This window comes from Apodemus sylvaticus, chromosome 4 (genome assembly GCF_947179515.1).
Source record: "Apodemus sylvaticus chromosome 4, mApoSyl1.1, whole genome shotgun sequence".
In the NCBI taxonomy this organism is placed as follows: Eukaryota; Metazoa; Chordata; class Mammalia; order Rodentia; family Muridae; genus Apodemus; species Apodemus sylvaticus.
The window spans coordinates 44,014,932-44,036,746 of NC_067475.1; the positions used below are offsets into that span (position 1 = coordinate 44,014,932).

General features: G+C 35.7%; 1 protein-coding gene across 1 annotated transcript in view; it reads right to left on the reverse strand.

The window, feature by feature from the left end:
- The window catches only part of Dpyd (dihydropyrimidine dehydrogenase), a 900,155-nt gene that overhangs the window by 525,502 nt on the left and 352,838 nt on the right, over window positions 1–21,815 (reverse strand). The window contains exons 9-10 of the mRNA XM_052179342.1: window positions 18,445–18,552; window positions 16,132–16,301 (exon numbers count right to left, since the gene is read on the reverse strand). Coding sequence (XP_052035302.1) covers window positions 16,132–16,301; window positions 18,445–18,552 — 278 coding nt within the window. The remainder of the gene's footprint in view (window positions 1–16,131; window positions 16,302–18,444; window positions 18,553–21,815) is intronic.

Below are 21,815 nucleotides of genomic sequence, written 5' to 3' on the forward strand. Positions count from 1 at the left end.
AAAACTAGAGACACAAGTACAGACTTCTTGGAAATCCCCTTCTCATGTGTAATCCGTCCTATCACTAAATTGGAATTGTACATTTTATGCCTATATAGGTTGCCCATTTACACAAAATGCTCATATTCCTTATCTTATTATTTTCCATCCTTTAGTTCAGATGAAACCCAGGCATTTGTCAATATATTCAGAACTTGTGTGTTGAGTATCTCACAGGAAACAAAATAGTAGTAACTGTGCTACTGCAGAGAACTTTCACAACGGAAGCCAGGTTTCCTGAGTGATGTACAAGTTCTGTGAGGCAAAGCATTTCTTAAATGATCCAAATTATAAACTTGTTGCATGTAGGATACGATTTTGTTTCCCTGTTGGCATTTTCATAATGTAGCACAAGAAACAATCTCATGGCAGTTAAGAAGGAAGGGTGATTCTAACTTTTAATCATACTGACATACTCAAGTGAATGGTATTGCCAAATGTTCATGGGTTGACTATGTCAATGCGGCATGTTTATTTATAATTGTCCTACTTCCTGGGAAGAGCATAAGTAAAATAGAGAACTATGATACTGGTATTGCAGAGTATGCATGCTAGATTAATTTAGAACCTGCTTTATTTTCCAGAATTACTTATCTGTTGACAGTCTGCATGTATTTATATACACAGTCTCCTAAGGTAGTCAGCAAAGTTGTTGCTAAATGTGGGAGATTAGATATTGCTAGAAAAACAAACATAAACAAAAGAACTTAAGATTTTCCTCAGCATCTTTCTCATATAGATGCCTCAAAGAACCCAAAATGCATGTTAGGACTGAAAACAAACTATATCCTCATTCCTGCTAAGACTATATCATGAATTTTATGTTTTCATTTTCAAACTGATCTATACATTCTAAGGTATGCATTGTGGTTCACCTAGCATGTGAGGAAAACAAGATTTTGGAAACTCCACCATTCTGACCATATTCTTTGTAAACAGGAGAAAGGAATCGAAGATCAGAACTGTCCAAGTGAGTTGTTGCAAGCTTTATCTCAGGGAGAACTTCCTTTGTGCCTTATTTTGACTGGTCCATAGTTGCTATCCTAAGCAGCCTCCACAGTCAGGTTTTCCCATCATGCTCTGGGTTACAGCTCAACCCAGAAATCTGGAAAGACCTCCAGGTGTTGTTTCCTCACAATGAGATGCTGTACTAAGACAAGGGAATTCAGTGTAAGGCAATCATCATCCAAATGAAATAAAACAAATTTGTAGAGGCTAGAAGTGTACAGTAGATAGAGTTTGGGCATGTCTGTATCAAGACCATACCAAGATTTGGAATTTCAGTGGCATATAACAACACGCCTTCTGTGTTCTCGTGAGCCCTTTCATCTGTTCTCTAACATCACAGGGTTGATAATTTGCCAAAGATGTTGAGCTCCCTGGACCCCTGCATTACTGTGTCCAGAGGAATAGCACTATGAATACTACCCTTCTACCAGAGTATTCTGAATTCCTTTCTCAAATCTGTAGAGATATGTGATTAACATATGGGACTGTGCCCATAAGTCATACCTTATGCAACAGCTATTTTGCTATTAAATACAATTATTTACTATTACTCACTTTACACAAGGGGAGAATTGTCAATAGAAACCAAGAATATTATCTAACTCTATGTACTTATCAGGAAAGTCTTCATATTGGGTTGGGAAGAAAGATATTGAAATCACTATTAGACATGTGCTAAGAAATAAGAAATATTAGGACCATGAGATGATGGGCATCTGAACTTATACATTAGGTAAAATATCCTTTTAATGATTTAGGGATATAGTATATATGATTCTTTCTCATTGAGAATTACATTTTTATTCATTTTATTTTGCATGAGTGTGTATTGTGGGTGAGTACACATGTGTAATGGCATGTGTATAGAGGTTCAGAGAAAGCCCAGATAGTTCTTTCCTCCATGCAAATCCTGGGAATCTAAATTCTGGGCATCAAGTTTGGTATTACATGTCTTTATTTGCCAAGTCATCTTACCAGCCTAATTTCACTTCTTGCCAGGTTATACCTGATGATAATAAATGATGGTATCAGATATTCTTTTTAATACTTTGCCCATAGCATTTTATCTTCCTACTGAAGATAGTTTACAAAAGCTATACATTAGTTATTACAAAACATTGCTTCAAACCAATCTTTTCTTCCTGTTGTGGTACAAAAGGCCAACACAATAGTAATTGTCCTCTTGATTTTACAAACCAAACACCCAGCCTCAGGGAGTCTCCTGACCCTGTCTAAAATGCATTCAGGTAAAACACCTAATCTGAGTATGTAAAATCAAAATATAAAAAAAATCCAATATGGCTTGATTTTTAAGATTATATCACAAATAAAAAATTCACTCACTCCTAGTCTCATTCAGTGGGTTACAGTAAAAAATGTACACACACAGAAGTGATCCTTAAAATTTCCTTCATGATATGGCTGAATACCAAATATAAATGACTCTAATGTTCATATTTAGATTGCACCTCCAGGATAGATATTATGCCTATGCAAATATTTTATTTTTGTTTTTAAAAATCCAAAGTCTGTAACACTTCAGTATATAAGAATTCTACATCCAAGCTATAAATATGTGTTTTTATGTTCCCTTTGGAGAAGAGAGGCATCATATCAAAAACATATTTAAAGCATGGAAGAGCTTACTTAGAAAACTCTCTAATTTGGTTGACAGCAACTTTAGTAGGATCTTCATATTTGGTGAGGAGAACCTGTGCACTATACAATGTGTGAAAGAGTCATGCTACATCTGCTTGGTTTCAGGGACTTGGGCCTTCTTAGGAAAGTGAAGAACACTGACAACTATTCATGAGTTGAACATAGACACACAGAAAAAGCTGGAGTTGGTTGTACTGATCACTTTGAGGGAGAGACAGTAAAATTTCAAAAGTTTGACATGTTGATTATATAAAGTTGCATAGAGAGGCAGAGTTATTGGATACAGCTAAATCAGGAAGGTGGGATTTTTGAGATAGAAGTGTATCAAGAACAGAGATTTAACTAATCTCAATAAAAGTAGTATTTATAGGGTACAGTTCAGACCATAAATATCCAGGGAGAGATAGCTATAGTAGACATTTTCTTTATACACTATCAACTGTCCCAGATGTACCAGGGAAGGCTTTGAAATTTCCTTTGAGGCTGAGCCTGTGGGAAAGGCTTTGCCATTTTCCAACGGGTGAGTCTGAGGCTCTGGTATCCTTGGCATGGCTGATTCAAGCCAACAACACACATTCTCTTGGGACCTTACTCACTCTAGTCTTCCTCTGCTCCCCACTCAGTATGACTGTGCTTCCTGCTACTGAGACTCCCCAATAAAAATATAGCAGGAAATGGCATAACCAGAGACCAGAAAGTTGGAGGGATAGAGAGCTTCCTCAGAACAGAAGAGAGTCAACCCTTCCTGTCAAAATAAATAAAGACTTGCCTTATATCCAGAAAAGTTAGGAACCAAGCAATAGGTTCTTGAACCCAGTCCCATAAGCAAATTAATAGAAACGTAAAAAAATCTAGATAAAGGTTAAATTAGGAATAAAGCAGGATTTACAACGTAGTATAAAGAAACGAAGAATAGACTATCTCAAGTAGAAAAATAAAGCAGTGTTTATCTTTACATAACATATAATAAACCACTCCAAAAAGCTCTTTAATTACAGAAAGAACATATTATCAAATTTTCTATCTTACATGCCAAAGAGTCATACTCAAATACTCAATGACTGATAACTTCAAACAAGCATACTTTCAGATGAATGCCAGCAAGTACATCGCATTCAAGAGCATCAAGTCAGGGTACCATCTTATCTATTTATGTTGAAAGGACTGCCACAAAACAGACTTCATTTTTTTTTTCAGAATGAGTGATAAATGATTAAAACAGCCTGGAAGATACTGAAACTAATGAAATTAAACTAGGTAGTTGGATATTTTGGTGAATGGATTTAAAAATCCTCCCACTGTAAGCAGATAGTTCCAGAGAAGATAAGCCTCTGAAAAAGGTCATAATCCTCTTTCAGAGTAGAAAGTAAAACAAAGAAAAGAGTAATTTCTTTGTTCTCAGTTACCACCAGCATATGATAGATGTGATCGATTGTCTAGCTATGTGTATATTCTTAATATTTTGGTATTTGTAAAATCCAGCTTTCTAAGTTAAGTAATTCACAAATATCAGTACTGGGTCTTCATATTTGAAGTTTGTTAATGATCATTAATAGTCATTAAGCATGAGAATCTGATATACAAGTACAACCGTCATGGCATACATTTTTAATAGTGTATTAGTTAGCTTTCTCATCATTGTATTAAAATTTTTTGAGAATAGTTTATGTGATGAAAGTCTTATTTTAACTCATCGTTTAAGATTTGTTTGGTCTATGTTTGGTAGGTCTCATGTAGAAGAACTTTATCAACTCACTGTGACCAGGAAGAAGACTGGGAAGGAGGAATTAGAGACATAACAAAACAGAGATACAGAAAAGTGTCCAAGGGAAAAAACCAAAACTTCTCCAGGACTTAAGCGCCATTGTCTATATCATTAAGCTAGACTCATCTGCAAATGTTCACAAAACCTCTTTAAATAGCAAATGCTTCCCAAGGAGCAAGTGCTTATGAGTCAGTCACATTCAAGCCATCACGATGTTCTTATATGGGTCAACTGTTTCATCCAATAAACACAGAGCGTCTCTCATTTTTATATTCATCAATAATTACTCAGGGAAAATGATAGCAGGTAGCATCAATTTTTCACTGTTAAAGAGCTGGGTTCAACAGGTCGGTTTGTCACCTTCTCTTCAGAAAGCATTTGAAAAGTTAAAAAAAATTCTTGGCTTTGATTTTTCACTTCCATATTTAGGAAAGCTATGTGGTTGAAGCTAAGTAAAATAAAAATAGTTCACTACAGCATGCAATAATGATAATCATTTTAATGATTAACTTTATGTAATGTGATGATTTGGTCTGATTAATATTACAGGCATCATACTGCAGAAATTATGAAACAACTTAATTTACTATAATTAAAAGCATGATGTCAACTCATTTTTAGATTGCATATAGGCAAGGTAAGCATAGCTTAGAAACCATAACGAGCAGAATCAAAACCAGCATATATTAAATTCTGGAATAACTTCTAATTATGCCAAAGTTTTAAAAGCAATAAGAAGAAACAATATTCTTTATGAGAAGAAAGTTGTAAGATCAGTACAGTATATTTAACTATTTATCAATCTGATAAGAACACAAAAACCAAAACCAAGTGATTTGTAATCAAAATTGCTTAGTTGTATTTCATGGCCTGTGTTAATTTTGGAAAAGATCTTATTTCTTCACTGTTTACTATTACAAATATTTATAGCTTCACAGTGGAAAGACTACATAAATTAAAACCAATATTAAGTAGCTTCTGCTACAAAATTGCTATTATTTGTCAAAAGTAATAAAATGAATGCTTGCCTTACAAAAATCCCTTATCTTGTCTAAAAATCAGCAATGACACTATGATCACATTTCAAATAATTCTCTACTTTGCCATATTTTAGTTGGATTTCTGAACAGTCTTCTATGCTCACATATGTACTTTCTTATAAAATCAAAATCTAGCAGAATGTCTTTTAAGTTAGCTTATTGAAACCCCTGGCCCTCAATGTATGAGCCTGTGAAGATCTGACCTTCTTCCCCATTATCTGCCATGCTCAAGGTAACATCTAATCACCCTAACCTAGCATTCCAAAGAATATAGCTGCTTAAAAGAACCAAGAAGACTGAGCTTATTCTGGAAGATTACACCTTTGAATATTTTAATTCACCCATCACACCTCGTCCTTTGGTTTTATTTCTATTTCTCTGTGTTGTATTTGGAGCTGATGCCTCCTCATCTAAGGCATCACAGAGAACACTTGACTATCAAGAGTGAGTTGTTCTTGCTAACATGAGCTCTTCATGTTCTGTATTAACCCTAGATGTGACCTAAAAGTGAATAGATGGGCCTGGACACTTCAGAATCCTAACATTTAGTCTATCAAGACTCTTCATCATGTATAAACATGGGGAATTTGTCCAAATATGAGTTATGCTATATGTGGGATAAATAGATTTCTTAACTTGCTAATGGCTCCAGTTAAATCTCCAACTAAATGCCTTGGCATGTGTGACTTTCTCTCTCTCTCTCTCTCTCTCTCTCTCTCTCTCTCTCTCTCTCTCTCTCTCTCTGTCTGTCTCTCTGTCTCTCTCTCTCTCTCTCTGTGTGTGTGTGTGTGTGTGTGTGTGTCTGTCTGTCTGTCTCTGTCTCTCTCTCATTTTCTGGTGTGTTTATGTATATGTGTGTGCATCTGTGTGTATCTCTCTTTCTCATATACACAGACACATCATATTTCCAATACTACTACTATTACTACTACTACTATTAATAATAATAAATAAATAAATAAATAAATAAAATTTTTAAAATGCCATGAAAGGACAGAGTAGAAAATATTGCTACTCAAGATAATTCATAGCTAGTCTTTAATAAGAGCCAATAAGAACTCTTGCTGGTGTAACAGAATTAACTGCTAATGAGTTCTGGAAATGAAAATCATCTTTCTTGTGTGAAAAATGTGGATGAAAGAAGGGAGTTCATCACAACAGTGACTGGGACTTGTCTAAATCCCCTTAGAAACATGTTTCTGGGATCTAACCCTTGAACTTCAAATGGGCATCTTTATATGTGAACTCTTTTGGGCAGGGTAAACCTCATACTGTAGAGTTGGGAGCTGCACAGTTACATAACTTGTGTAACTAAGTAGGAAATGGAGACAGAACTAGCTCTCCTTTCTGTGAAAGGAGGAACTACTCACACTTCCTAGAGTCAGCTTGACCTGAGTTAAAAGAAATAGTTATGGTGCTAGAGAGATGGCTCAGTGGATAAGAATACTGACTGCTCTTCCAGAGGTCCTGAGTTCAATTCCCAGCAGCCACATGGTAGCTCAAACCATCTGTAATGGGGATCCAATGCCCTCTTCTGGTGTGTCTGAAGACACAGTATACTCACATACATGAAATAAATAAATAAATAAATAAATAAATAAATAAATAAATAAATAAAGCTTTAAAAAGGGGGGGGGGGAGAAACAATAAGACTGTCAGTGATAATGAACTTCCTCTTGGTTACCTGACCCCTTCTATTTACTTCTATCCATAAAATAGTAATAAACCTTGAAACAAAGTACTACCAATTGTATTAGTTTAATTTTAAAATCTAATAGCCTACTTAATTTGCTTACCAAAGAGATAAAGGAGAATGAAGGAATATAGTAAGTCCTAGTTACCCACATCAAATCCCATACTCCTGAGTTTACTGGAAAAGTTTTAACTACTTTATAATTTTAAAATATGTTTTATTCTCTGAGAATTCTATATAGGTATAAAATGTATTTTATCCATATCAATCCATAGTCCTCCAACTTCTCTTAGCATGGAGACTCTGCTTCAACAGTGTCCTTATCCTGAGTTTATGTTTTCTTTATTTTAAATAACTGACTTAGGTCAGTTAATGCTACCTATGTGCCCAAGTGTTAGCAGCCATCTAATGATGCAGGAGCTCCACTCCTGATGAGAGAACTGATACTCCATTCCTCAGCAGCCACCATTGCCAAGAGCTATTTGGCAAGGGATGGTATCCTTTGAGTCCCTGCCTCTGTCATGCTGGAATTTGGCTACATTATAATTTTTGGTACAGAAATTAACAGGGAGTAAATAGAGTGTACAGCATTTTAAAATCTACCCACCCTCATAGTCTGTATCCACAATTACACCAGTCATCATTTATAGCCTCTTCTTTTAAATTCATCAAAATGCTTGCATAAAAGAACATAAAAGAAATGTGCTACTCCACATGAGAGCTCTGTCATGTGTTGGATAAGTACTGTAGTACCTTCACTGAGTCACTCCTGGTCACTCAATCTAGTCACTGTTGAGTTACAAGACCCAGAATTGCAATGTAAAGAATTCCTAAGAGGATACAAAGTGACTTTGCACAGCTATCATAAAAATTATCACTTCTAGGAAGAAAAGAATACTTCTACAGTATTCATTTATGATTGATGATATTCCCTTAAACCTGACTAGATCTCACTGTTCTTCCCCTTAGATTTTGCTGGAGTAAAGCAATAGTGACTGCTATTGTAACATTTCACAAAAAGATGATCCTGTATACCTTGTGTCTTGGAGGTATCTTTTTAAATCTTGAAATGACTAGCTATGCAAATTCTGTTCAAATTGCAATACCTTCTTCTTCTTTAAAATGTCAGCCTTAACTTATCCTGATACATTTTCATTAAACTCAGTATTTTAATATATTGCTTGACAATGTTTTCTGGTTTTAAGTTACTCTTTTTAGTCCTTGGTTAAGTTTTAAGGGTCAAGGGACCACGAAAAATCATTGATGCTAATTTAATATTATGTCCTATTTTTTAATAAAGGCACCCTAGAGAAGAAAGGGGTTTATTTGGCCTACAATTCAAAGTCACAATCCACTACTTGAAAGAAGCCAAGATGAGAGTTTGAGATAGTTATCCACACTATACCCACAGCTAAGAGCTTAAGGAAGCGATGGCTCTTACTCTATCTGCTTGCGTCCTTGCTCTCAGTTGGCTGCCTTCGTTTTATTCATCTCAGAGACCATCTTAGGGAATGGTGCTGCCCACGATAATTAGGGTCAATAGACAAACAAGAAAATTGTTCACAAGTCAGCCTAACCTAGATAACTACTCAATTGAGATATTTTTCTAAGGCTATTTTAGGTTGTAGCTAGCTGTCATTTAAAAGTAACCATTATATGTAATGAGAAAATGAAAATGTAAAGTTAAAGTTTAAATCTAAAGTAGTTTTTGAGAAGTATAAATGCATAGTAAGTATTTTATACCTATTTAAAATATTCTTACAAGGTTAAGATACTTTTTGTGTATTTATTTACCATGGATTAGTGATCTGCTAATTTGAAGTGAAAACTATTCTATTCTTGGAGTCAAATTATGAACTGAATAAAATAGCCAATCGTAGAAGCCTGCATTTTAATTTGTGAAATTAGTATAAAGAAATAACAACCCTATGTAGTGAGTGTCAGACAGCCATAAAAGGCCATAAGATGTCTTGAAATAAGGGTAAATTAAGAAGAGACCAGAAGAAATCTTCAGAAAAATATTTTTAGGGAAGGCCTTGAGAGAGAGAGAGAGAGACAGAGAGAGACAGAGACAGAGAGAGAGACAGAGAGAGACAGAGACAGAGAGACAGAGACAGAGAGACAGAGAGACAGAGACAGAGAGACAGAGAGAGACATGTCACTCGTTTTAGAGAAAAAGCAATACTTGTGAAATAGATGAAGATATGTCACTGCTATGACTAAAATCCCAACTACTGAAGAAGGTGAGACTAGAGAGTCATAAGTTCAAAATCTGCCTGGCTCACATAGAGATTCAAGGCTCACTTTCGTAGCCTTAGAAGACGTTATCTCAAACTATAACTAATAAAATGGGTAAGAATGTAGCTCAGAGGTAAAATGCCTGTATTAAACAAGGTTTATATTTAACATTCAGAACTACAATAACAAGAGTAAATAATTTGTTAATAATAACAAATTCTCAGGTCTTTCTTAATTATTCTTTTTGAGTGCTATATACTGACTAATATATGTATTTAATAAATTACTGTAATTCAGGTAAGGTGGAACATTTCTATGATCCCAGGCCCCAGGAAGCTGATGCAGGAGGATTAATTGTCCTCATCCGGCTACACAGTATTTCAAGGCTAGTCTAGACTACATTGTAGAATACATTTTTTCAAATAGATGAATAAATGAAATAATTATATCTTAAGATTTCCATCTTATAAGACATGTAAAAGTATTGAAGAACTCAAATAAATATGAATAAAGACAGATAAGCTACTAAAATTAATGCAGCAATAACCAATATTTAATATGGCACATTCTCTCTATGTAGATATATGGCATGCACATAAAAGAGTTTGGTAACATTTTTAAAGATAAATTATCAGCACTAAAGATACACAGAATCAACATATGCAAAAGTCCCCATGACATTTTCGATATTGTCTTTAAATGTACAATCTTAAATGTGCTTTTGTTGGGTCTTGGCTTGTTAGCAGTTCTCTCTCTCCTATTTTTCTGAGTAGTAAAATTAAAAACTTTGGGAATGGACAAATGGATTCCTTACAAACCACCACTGATATCACAGATGGAAAATTCAGACTAGTCACCAACCCGCTCCAACTTTCAGTTAAAAACCTATTCCTTCTAACTGCTCACACCACATTGAACTAACATAACTTTCCATCAGGTATACACATCCAGATTCCTGGAATGTCAGGTCTCTACAATCAAAAGGTATTCAATATGCATTTACAATGTTAGCACTCCAAGAGCCCCCAACTGCCATTAATTAACTTTGTTTGCCTAGGGGCAGTTGTATATTTATTTGTTTGTTTTCAACTCCCCTTGGCCATTGATGCTAACAAGTCTCTGATCACAATCCATGAAGAAATGCTCTTGAACGAAGTGCAGGTGACAAATGCAGAGAGATCACTGGGAGTTATCTACTTTACTAGGGGAAATTACATTTGTGAGTCTATATGGGTTCTTTACTAAAATTAGTCTCAGGTTGATGTTTTTAATAATTAAATATAAGCTAGGGTAGCATCTGTTACTGCTACAAAAATAAATAAGGGGACAGCAAAATACAGAGTATCAAACAAGGAATGCAGCTTTAACACTGTCATTTATTGCTAAAAATGCTGTGTATAGGAACCATAAGTTGTCTCCCATAAAAGATATATTGTGGGGTATGTTGTATTGTCCAAAAAGGATTAAGTTAATAGGTGTATTCTTTCATATGGAAATGTATTATTTCAAAATCACAGTAAAACACATTTTGACTAATGGACCAAAGGATCTAGCATACATTTTTATATTAAAATAATATAAAAATGTCTTTATTATCAAGACAGCCAATTCTTTAAATGACTACGATTTTTGGTAACAGGCAAATCTAATTAAACCAGTAACTATCCCGATAAACCAACAGAGGGAATAGCACATAGATGTCATCAGAATAGAGAGCGATAGCAGATATACCATGCTCTGCTGCCATTTAGAAACTAAGTAGGTATATGATAGATTCCTGCAATATTCTTCATGAATGGGATTTCTTATTAAAACTAATATTGAGCCATATTCTTCTCCACCATAATCAATAACAACTACAGAGTCCTTCCTTAACCTTATTGTTTAAATTGATCAAGTCAAGCAGGTCTATTGAGTCCTGACCTTCATGCCTCCTTTTAGGAATTCCCAGCCGCCTACAGTATTCTGGCAGTTCTGTCTGATATGTCAACAGCTTTTAATACCAGCATTTTGGGGGATTCTGTTATCCTGTGAAATTTAATCTCACCTATTTAAGCTTGCAGAAAGTACTGAAGGGAATTATTAACAGATTTTCCCTCATCTTCTTAAAGGATAGCACTGAGTGATTGGCTGGTTTCCCCAAGGGCTGAGGGCTGAGAACAGCTAGTGTGTCAGTAGCATCATCCTATTTAGCATGTGTGTGAGGCCGCTAGGGAGCCTGAGAGACATTTGGAATCAGAATTACATCAATATGCTGATGATGCCTCCCTATCTTCATCTCATCAAACCTATATCCTTCAGCATTAATGCTTTCTTAACTAAGATGGAAAGTGCCTCCAAACAGCATACTGCTTATGGTTCTAATTAGACAGCTGGAAACTCATTGATGATACATTAGAGCAGTGGACCAGCAGCCTCAGCATCACCAGGGAACTTGTTAAAATGCAAATTCTCAGGCCCATCCCAAACTTACTCTGAAAGGAACTCAGGGGACAGTGCCCAGAGGTCTGTGTTCAGCAATGTGATTTTTGATCCACTCTAAATTTTGAAAGCCTATGCATTACAGAAACAGTTTGTATTTGTCCTTAAAATATGTATTCTGAGATGCTTCCTAGTGTTATTGATTGAAATATTTTTGGATGCGGACACACTGGTCTTGGTAATTGTGGTAGTTTGTATAATAACATAACAAAGCCCCTGATCAGTGTGGATGTTAGAACACTTGACTCTCAGTTGGAGGTACTGTTTGGTGAGGTGGTACAGTCTTACTGAGGAAGTACATCGCTGGTGTGGACTTGTAGATGCCACAGTTTTGCCCTACTTCAAGTATATATTTCTGCTTCATTTTTGTTGTTGAGGTTATGATCTCTCAACTTGTTCCTGCAACCATTCCTCCCACCTGTGCCATGTATCCTTACCATAAAGGATTTTCCATCTGGAAGCACATACCCAAAGGCATTTCCTCCTATAAGTTGCCTTGGTTGTAGTCTTTTATCACAGCAACAAAAATAAATAAATATAATATACACTTAATATATAATACATACTTATTATTAACCACAGCCACAGAAGGCACAGTTTCAAGCAAGTTACTGACCTCTGTATTCATTCACATCTATTATTAAAGGCTCAGAAAATGTCCTGTTGGTCTGTTTCCTCCTCTCTCAAAGAAAGAATATTAGATTGAAGTTTTAGACATATGAATACTGAAGATCTGGGTGGTGAGACAATTGGTTAATAGAGAAACCATGTCATTTAAAACCTTTATTCAAGTACGAATAATTATATGCTATATTTACTTGAGAAAAAACTCATATAGGCTTTTTTCTCAAATACTCATTTACTTTAAATAAATAGAATGTGGCAGAAACACAGGTATGTGGAAAGAAGGAAGCATATGAGAAATTAGAGAGATATAGAAGAGTTGGGTTACTATGTTATTTAAAAATAAGTCCCTACACATAGTCTCTCAAATCCCATGTATTTGGACTTACATATATCTAGAATGAGTGTTTTGGTTTTTTGGTGTAAACACTGAATGTTCCTTAGAAGTATACAAAACCAAGTAATGACTATGATGAATGAATGTGGAAACTTATAAGTGCTGGAATATCCCAATTCAGAATATCATGGACACTGGCCATATACTCTAGCCTGAAGTCAACACACGCGCGCGCGCGCACACACACACACACACAAACACACACACACTATATAACATTAATACATGATACTAATTACACATCGCATGTTGTGGGTTTGCCTAAAATCATTACATGGACCCTCTAAAAATTTAAAATTCAGTTACCCTGGAAGATTAGTGGAAGAAATCTTAGTTTTGAGCTTCTCTAGAGATTACTAATTCTACAAATGTTTATTGAACACTTATATCAATGGTTGATTAGAAAAAATGTAAAATTGAGCAAGGAAGATGACCATGGTATTTGATTTCATGCATATAAATATCAAGTAATTTTAAGAATATATAAAAGTTTTGGTTACTTGTAAAAAAAAAAACCAAAACACTCATTCTAGATATATGTAAGTCCAAGAACTGGAATGCTACTAAATCTCCACCAAAGGCAAGCAACTTATGATCCCAAGGCGCAGACCTTCCTTTTAGCACCCTGCAACCACACCCATCCTACTGGGTCTGGCCTCTACTAAGTTACACATACACTATAATATATTCCATTCTATATACTATCATGCTGACCAACAGTCTACTTTTCTTTAGCCACCAGCCTCCTTGCTTCTGTCTCTACAGCCCTATAGTCAAAATTCTGCATAGTTGCAAATCCAAAAGCTACCTTAGGTCTTTGTGTTTCTCTATACAAAACAGTCCCAAGACTTTCCTTTCTACTAAGTAGAAGCTTATAGGTGGCCACAATTGCTAGCCAGCTTCTCATAGGCAGCCCACAGTTATTATCTTCTGTTCACATGAACTCCCTAGGAGACTTCCTTTGTTATGGTTAAGAACATTTAATCAGGTCAACAGTGCTTATTACTGGATACCAATCTTCTCCCAATCTTATCTTTTCTATATACAAAACTAATCAGAAAGACCTACAAACCACTCTATGTAAGAGAGAAGTCCCTGTCTTTCCCTTTACCACACTCTGTACCCAAGCAAACACCTGTATACTCTATATGTCCTCATACCAGTAATTTTCATTATTACCATAGAACAATAGAGAATATTGAACAATACTTTTCAATATAGCACAGATGGTGCGATACATTTACTTTCTATATAAACAAGTGATTTAAGTACTTGTTTAGTCTTTCACTTATTTCCTAACTAAGTTTTATGATGTATGAAATTCTCTCTGATATATTCAAGTTACTTGAACTAATGCCTAGAATACAATAAGTAGTCACTCAACATAAGGTACATGAATACACACATTTACTTTCCTAAGTAATTACCCAGTCTGAGTTGTTTTCTGAGTTTTATGAAAGACAGAAACAGCTGCCATGTATTTCTAGTTACTTTTTCTAATGGAAGATGAAGAAAAACGATAATACTATCAGGAATGCAATAATTAATACTGCCATTTGGGGTGTTTACATTTGTTTATGGAAAGTCCTCCAAAAGTTATGTCCAAAAGCTTCTGTCTCACTCAACCGTGTTATTAGGAGGTCATAGAAGCTCTAGAAGGTAGACCGAATTGGAAGAAATGTGTCACTGAAGTAGTGACATTGTTACTTGTTTCTATCACAGTGATCTGCCAACACTGACCTAAAATAAATCTTTGTTCTGTTCATTTTGCTTTATTTAAAAAAAAAAAACAACAAAACAACCTCAGATCTCCACAAATAGAATCCCAATACATGGGATTAACTTCTATTTCTAACCTTTGGTCATGAAACCTTTTAAATCATAGGAACAGATGAACAGAATATAAAATATTTACTGTAAAGTATTTTTCAGCAATTTGTTATATTTCCCAAGTCCAACATTAAGCAAAGCAATGAAAAATAAATAAAATTGGGTACTGTTTCTCTTTTAACTTGGCTACTTAAATCTGTAGGAGGATGTAAACGAACTAACTAAGGCCTAAAAGTGTATTCCAGAAATGATTCTTAGGATTATAAGAACACCTCAGAAAATACATATTAATAGTATGACTGTAGTAGAAGCCATTGAGGACCGCTGACGGTTGCAGCCCAGCTATGAACTAATAGTGATGGATCATTTACTCGGGTCAATTTGTACTGCGGTTAATCCACATCTGACAAATTACCCACCAACTACAGTTATAATTCCTTCCAGATCAAGAGCCTCCAAACATGTGTGGGCATTCTTGAGTAAATCAAATTCAAAATACTAATTTGAATAAAATGGATAATTTATCTTTTCATAAATAGACTCAGTCTATTGTCTAGCAAGTAGTATCCCTTTTAAAATATTATCTTTCCCTGATTCTATTACAGTTGGAGAGGTCATGGTATGCACAGCCAGATGATGTTTTAATAGAAGACTAGTCTGAATAAAATGATGTTAACTCTATCGTCTTTACTAAGTTAACTAAACACTGAATCTGTGCAGTGTTCATATGGAAGCTCTTTTAAAGTACTCTGCTGCAATTTCAATCAATTGTCTTTCTAGCAGAAACAGTTGACTCTAAAAGTGAACACAGTGTGCATAAAAACATTATATATATATACATGTGTATATGCCATTAATTATGACATATGTACAAGTGTATATATATATGTGTGTGTGTGTGTATTCTAGTATAGTTGGACTTAAGGGAATAGATATAGATATAGATATTCTAGTATAGTTGGGCTTGAGGGATCTTAAATGTTTCTAATTATAGCATTCATTTACCATCCACACATTTTATGAAAATTGCAGATTGTTGAGGTTATAGATTTAGCACATTTGACAGATACTAATTAGAATACACTTCAAAGATATTAAAACACTGATAAAAAAAAAAGATAGACCAGTGATTTTGACCCAAATACATGTATCATTTTACCCAAATTAATATTTAAAGTTCCTTTTAAGTGGACTGTCAGAATGAAAATAATTACATATTCCCTAGAATTCAATTATTTTCCCCCTCTGTCCATTTTAAGGACAATCTAATTATTTAAATTAGGACTGCATATCCACAGTGTCGTTTCCTAAAATCTGTGGGATTCCATCCCTGGCTCCTCCAGTGCCTGTACTTCACCTCCTCCGGAACAGCTCGAATATTAACAAAGCCCTTTCTGAAGACGATGAACACGCGGCGGGCTCCACAGCGCAGAGCGGATGTCGCACAGTCAAACGCAGTATCTCCAGCTCCGAGTACAATCACGGCTCCCCTTACGGATGGCAATGGAGAGCGACAGGCGCACATTCCTGAACGATGAAAGGAAAACCCCATTTTCAAGCAGAGAAACCATTTCTGCATGACAGCTCAAAAGATACTTGTACTCAAAGCACTGTAAAATTGCATCTTGCAGTTTCCCAGGGTGGAGTGTCACTATCAAATTATTCTGCTTCGTTGAGAGACAGTTTTATTCCCATTTTAAAAATATGCTCATATATGTAATTTTATACTCAGGACCCTTAGCTTCCTTTTTTCCCCTTCAATAAGGACTGATGTAACACACAAAAAAAAAATTTAGTCATGATAGACAGAAGTAATCAATTAAATGCCTATCACAGTCATGATACATATCTTAACATTTACATAATTAAATTTCTATACATCAGTGAAACAAAGCAATCCTTTGTTTAACTACCTCAGCCCATAGTTTAGAGCATTTTGTTAAGATACTTAATTTCTAACGTAATGCTACTATATATTTTATATTTAGTAAACTTTTAAAATTAAGATGTTCAGTAAGCATCATATTGGAAACTCTAGAGTTTCTGGACATAATGACTACAATACAGATTTCTCTCTCTCTCTCTCTCTCTCTCTCTCTGTCTGTCTGTCTGTCTGTCTCTCTTGTCCTAGACAGGGTTTATCTGTGTAGCCCCTGGATATCCTGGAACTCACTCTGTTTACCAGGCTGGCCTTGAACTCAGAAATCCACCTGCCTCTACCTCCCAAGTGCTGGGATTAAAGGCATGTGCCACCACCTCCCAGCTCTATTAATTGAATTTTTCTGGTTCATTCAGTGAAACTAGGATATATATATATATATATATATATATATATATATATATATATATCCTATTCATTTATTTATTTAATTAATTACATGCTTGTGTATGTATAGGCATTCACATGTCAGAGTGTACATGGGGTAGACATCTTTCAGGTGAAATCCCTCTCCTGCCACATAGTGGGATCAAGGACGGAGCTTTTATGTGAGGCCTATATTCAAGTGTTTCTTCCTACTGAGCCTTCCCACCAGCCAAGCAAATATGACTTCATAAGTGCATATTTCTCAGAGTCTGTGTAGGAAGATCTGGTATCCTTATGAAGATCCTTGGAGAAAAAGAAATTCAGAATGTGTTCTGTGTCAGACAGCACTGTATTATCAGTACTGTATTATAAAATACTGATAAGATAAATTACTATAATTTTTGAAATGCCACCTCAGATGATATCTAGATCTATAACTTCAATAAATATAATCATTTTGTTTAGATGATCATCTGCTGGGAATTAGACAACTGACAGTCTGTGATTCTCAAATCCGAGCTTGGTGCACCAGCATCTTCCTGGAAAAACCCACAAGTTTCCAGGGTTCAGGGATTGAGCAACAGATACGGAAGATATCCTTCACTGCTATTACCTTTCAAGTAATTTAATACTGGTATGTTTAAAATTTTTTAACAAAGGGAAACATATGTTTTTGATCATTTCTATACATAATTAGATGTAGGAACAGATATGTCTCAGTATCCTTTAAAAATAAATGTTTAAAACGTTTAGAGCATCTAGTTAAAAAAAAATATTACAGCTTTTTTTATCACAAAGACAAGGGCACTAATGGAGCCAAAACTTGGCATAGTCTTCCCCTCAGGTTGTTCATCTTGAGGTACATGAAATAATAGAGTGTCTATCAAAGTGTCTTACTTTAACTGCTTAGAATTACTGCTCTAGAAGAGTCCTTGATCTTCCTGCCTCTGCAGACACACATCATTTCAGACATGCGAAGACTCATCTTGCTTTAAAATAGCTCCCAAACTAGAAATCTTGCCCTTCTTGGTAGAATCTCTTCCAGTGTTTGGTGCAGTCTTTTTATTTTGAATTAGTTTCTCACAGTGCACATGGAACACACAACACACACACACACACACACACACACACACACACACACACACACACACACAAATATCTTCCATGATGCTTTCTTGGAAGAATAGGCAATTCTATAATTCCTGTAAACAACCCATGTCAGTTTTTAATGTTTTTACCTTAGTGCTGTTTATTCAAGGATCCAGATAAGAAATGAATAATGTCTTACTGAGTTTGAATTTAATATAAATGTATAATGCCTGGGGCACCACACACAACATTGAGACAGAAGACAATAGATTTTACCTGTTTTACTGCTTTTGGCGACAAGTGGCAGAAAGTCTTTGGATGTGTAAAATCCCTGGACTTGTGTCAAGCCTTGGAAAATATGGTCCTTCTTGGGTTCTGGCAAGCCTATTTAATAAAGTTAAAAAATATCAATAGCAATCACTTTACTAAATGATTATTAAAATTAGGAGAATAGTGACAATCTTCAAAGTACTGTGGTTCTTAATGGAAAATTTTCTATAAACACACCAACAAAGAGACTTGTAGATAACACAATTGTACTGGCTGATTTTATGTCAACTTGACACAAGAAACAGTCATCATTTAGGAAGGAGCCTCAATTTAGATAATGCTTCCACAGGATCAGTCTGGGGACAAGCGTGTAGGGCAATTTATTAATCAGTGATTGATAGAGAAGGCCAAGTCTATTATGAGTGTCATCATCCCTGGGCTGATGGACCTCTGTTATATTAAAAATAATGGAGAACAAACCATAAGGAGCAAACCAGTATGTAGCGCCCCGCCATGAACTCTGCATCAGTTCTTGCCCTCCTGTTTGCTACTGTGCTTGAGTTCCTGTCCTGACTTCCTTGAGTGATGGGATGGGCTACTCTATGAAAGTGTGAACCAAACAAACCCTTTCCTCCCCAGCTTGCTTTTGGTCATGTTGTTTCATCACTTAATACAGAACCTTTAACTCTCAATGTTCTAAAAGATCTCAGATTCCTTTAATATGAAATTAATTATATATCACAAACTTCACATTATATATATATATGTATATGCATATACAGAGAGAAATATATTGTGCAACAATACACAAATCATAGTATGGACTGATACAGTATTAACAGGGAAATTATACTCTTTATGCTTTAAGTAAAAATATTTAAGAGGATACTGAGTACTGAGTGTTAAAAACCCAAGGAAACTAAAAGCAAAGAAACAAAAAAATTGGCACATATTTAATTAATGGATAAGAAATATTATTCTAGGAAAAATAGGCATTAACATATCCCAAGGAATAGATGCACTTTGTATCAAAAGTTCAGCTTCTCATAAATGTCAAATTCTAAGTGTATTACAGGATCAATGATAAAAATTGATGAGATGACTCAGTAGGTAAGGGTACCTATTGTTCAAACCTCCAGACCTAAGGTTTGAACCTTTGTAAAGAGGAAAGAGACAATAGATGTTACAAAGCTGTCTTCTGATCTCCAGATGTTTCACACACACACACACACACACACACACACACGCACGCACGCACACACGCACACACACGCACATGCACATAGAGAGACATAGTAATATAAGTAATAAAAGATTAGTTGTTGAACAGAAAACCTTTAGGAAAGCTATCATGTGTATATGCTCAGTCCAGGGTGTGGCACTATTAGAAGGTGTGGCCCTGTTGGAGTGGGTGTGTCACTGTGGCTGTGGGCTTTAAGACCCTCATCCTAGCTGCCTGGAAGCCTGTATTCTGCTAGTGGGCTTCAGATGAAGATGTAGAACTCTCAATTCCTCCTATACCATGCCTGCCTGTGTGTTGCCATGTTCCTGCCTGCATTATAATGAACTAAACTTCTGAACCTGTCATCCAGCTCCAACTAAATGTTGTTTTTATAAGAGTTACGTTGTTCATGGTCTCTGTTGACAGCAATAAAACTAAGACAGAAAGTAATAAAAATATTAATTCTGCCTAGCTAATACATATATGATTCTTAATATGTTATTCTTAAATATTACTAAACATATTAAGATAACCTGCTAAGTCTATGTAAAGCTACTTGTATGTGTATGATTTCAGGACTGACCAGTTGGAATTAGATACAATAATATTTTTTATTCATTAATTCATTCATTCATCATCATTGCTAACTTGGATCAAGACATGGGAAAAGACAATTGGGTTTCTCATTTTTTGATTTAAATCTACATTTGGCACTATGATGGATTTATCATTTACTGGGTCAGAGTTTTACTATAAATGTTTCAAAGGGAATTGGCAAGATGTTCCCAGTTATGAATGTTGGCTTAAGAAGATGAAAAATGAGCCAGTAACTAGACAGACTCGCTATGATTAAATTATCCCTGCACCCTACATAGCTCAGGTCACATACTGAATCTTGTGAGTCACAAAGAGCTTGTGTCTAGTCCAGGTAACTTATGTCTCAATGTGGTAACTTTAACCTTCTGTTCATGGCTCTATGGAAGTTCAGTGCCTATAACACTATGGCGTCACCAAGAGCCAGTCTCGGTCACCAGACATATTTTGGCGCAAGTCTCTCTTCCCCCACTTCACAGCTCTGTGATGTTGTGCAAAATCCTGTAATCATTTGCTTTATGTCTCATCTAGTGACAGCTAGGTGAGCCAGCTAGTCACTAAAACAATCACCTATGTGTAAATATGGATGCCTTTCTAAAATGCTTTTTAAAACTATAATTGTATGACTTGAATTAAAGTCTACCTTATTAGTGTAGGCCAGCCTTATTCTATCAGTGAAAAACAACATTTTCCCTGTGAAAGAAAATGTTGTTTCTATACTGAACATCAGGGCTCCAGTTCCATTAGAACAGTGCATCCATGGCAAGCAAAATGCCCTGGTCTCCATTTGAGGCCTGCACAAGCCAGGGGGTGGGGGGTGGGGGTGGAGCATGCCTGCAATCCCAACAATGGGGAAGGGGAGGCAGCAGCTCAAGCGCAGTTTAAGACTTACACTGTGAGTTCAGTGCCAGTCTGGACTACATGCTAGCTCCAAGTCCATAGCCAGTTTAGCCTATGTGAACCTTATTCTTCTGCCCCTGTCCCCTCAGCAATTCTCTACCTTCCCCTCCCTCCCTCCTGCACCCAGTATGTGTGTGTGTGGGGGGGCACGTGCATGCGCATTTATTTCAACATCATCTCTTACCTGAGAAATCTCTTTTGGCTTATTACAGATTTCTGAGTATTCTTCCTTCAAAGTTACAATGACTACTGTCAATATTCTCTCTCTCATGCATGCACAAACACACACACACATACACACAATTATACACACATACACACACACACACACACACACCTACTGGTTATGCTTGCCCAGAGATATCTGAGTTCAAGCCCCTCACCCTTTCTGATAATCACCATTTCTATTAAACAGGTAAAAATGGCACTGTTCTCATGAATAAGAGATAGAGAGATCAGCTACGCTGGTGTGTGTTCATATGTCATCAAGACCTGGTACATAATGAATGTTCAATGAGCCTTCTGGAAGATAGGCTTATTTATCCTATAGTTTATAAATTCTTCCAAACTTCACATTTCCTAGTAAGGAAAGAACAAAGTTTAAATCATAGTAAAGTATTAAATCTTAGCGAATTTAAGTAAAGTTCTACGAGGAAAGAAA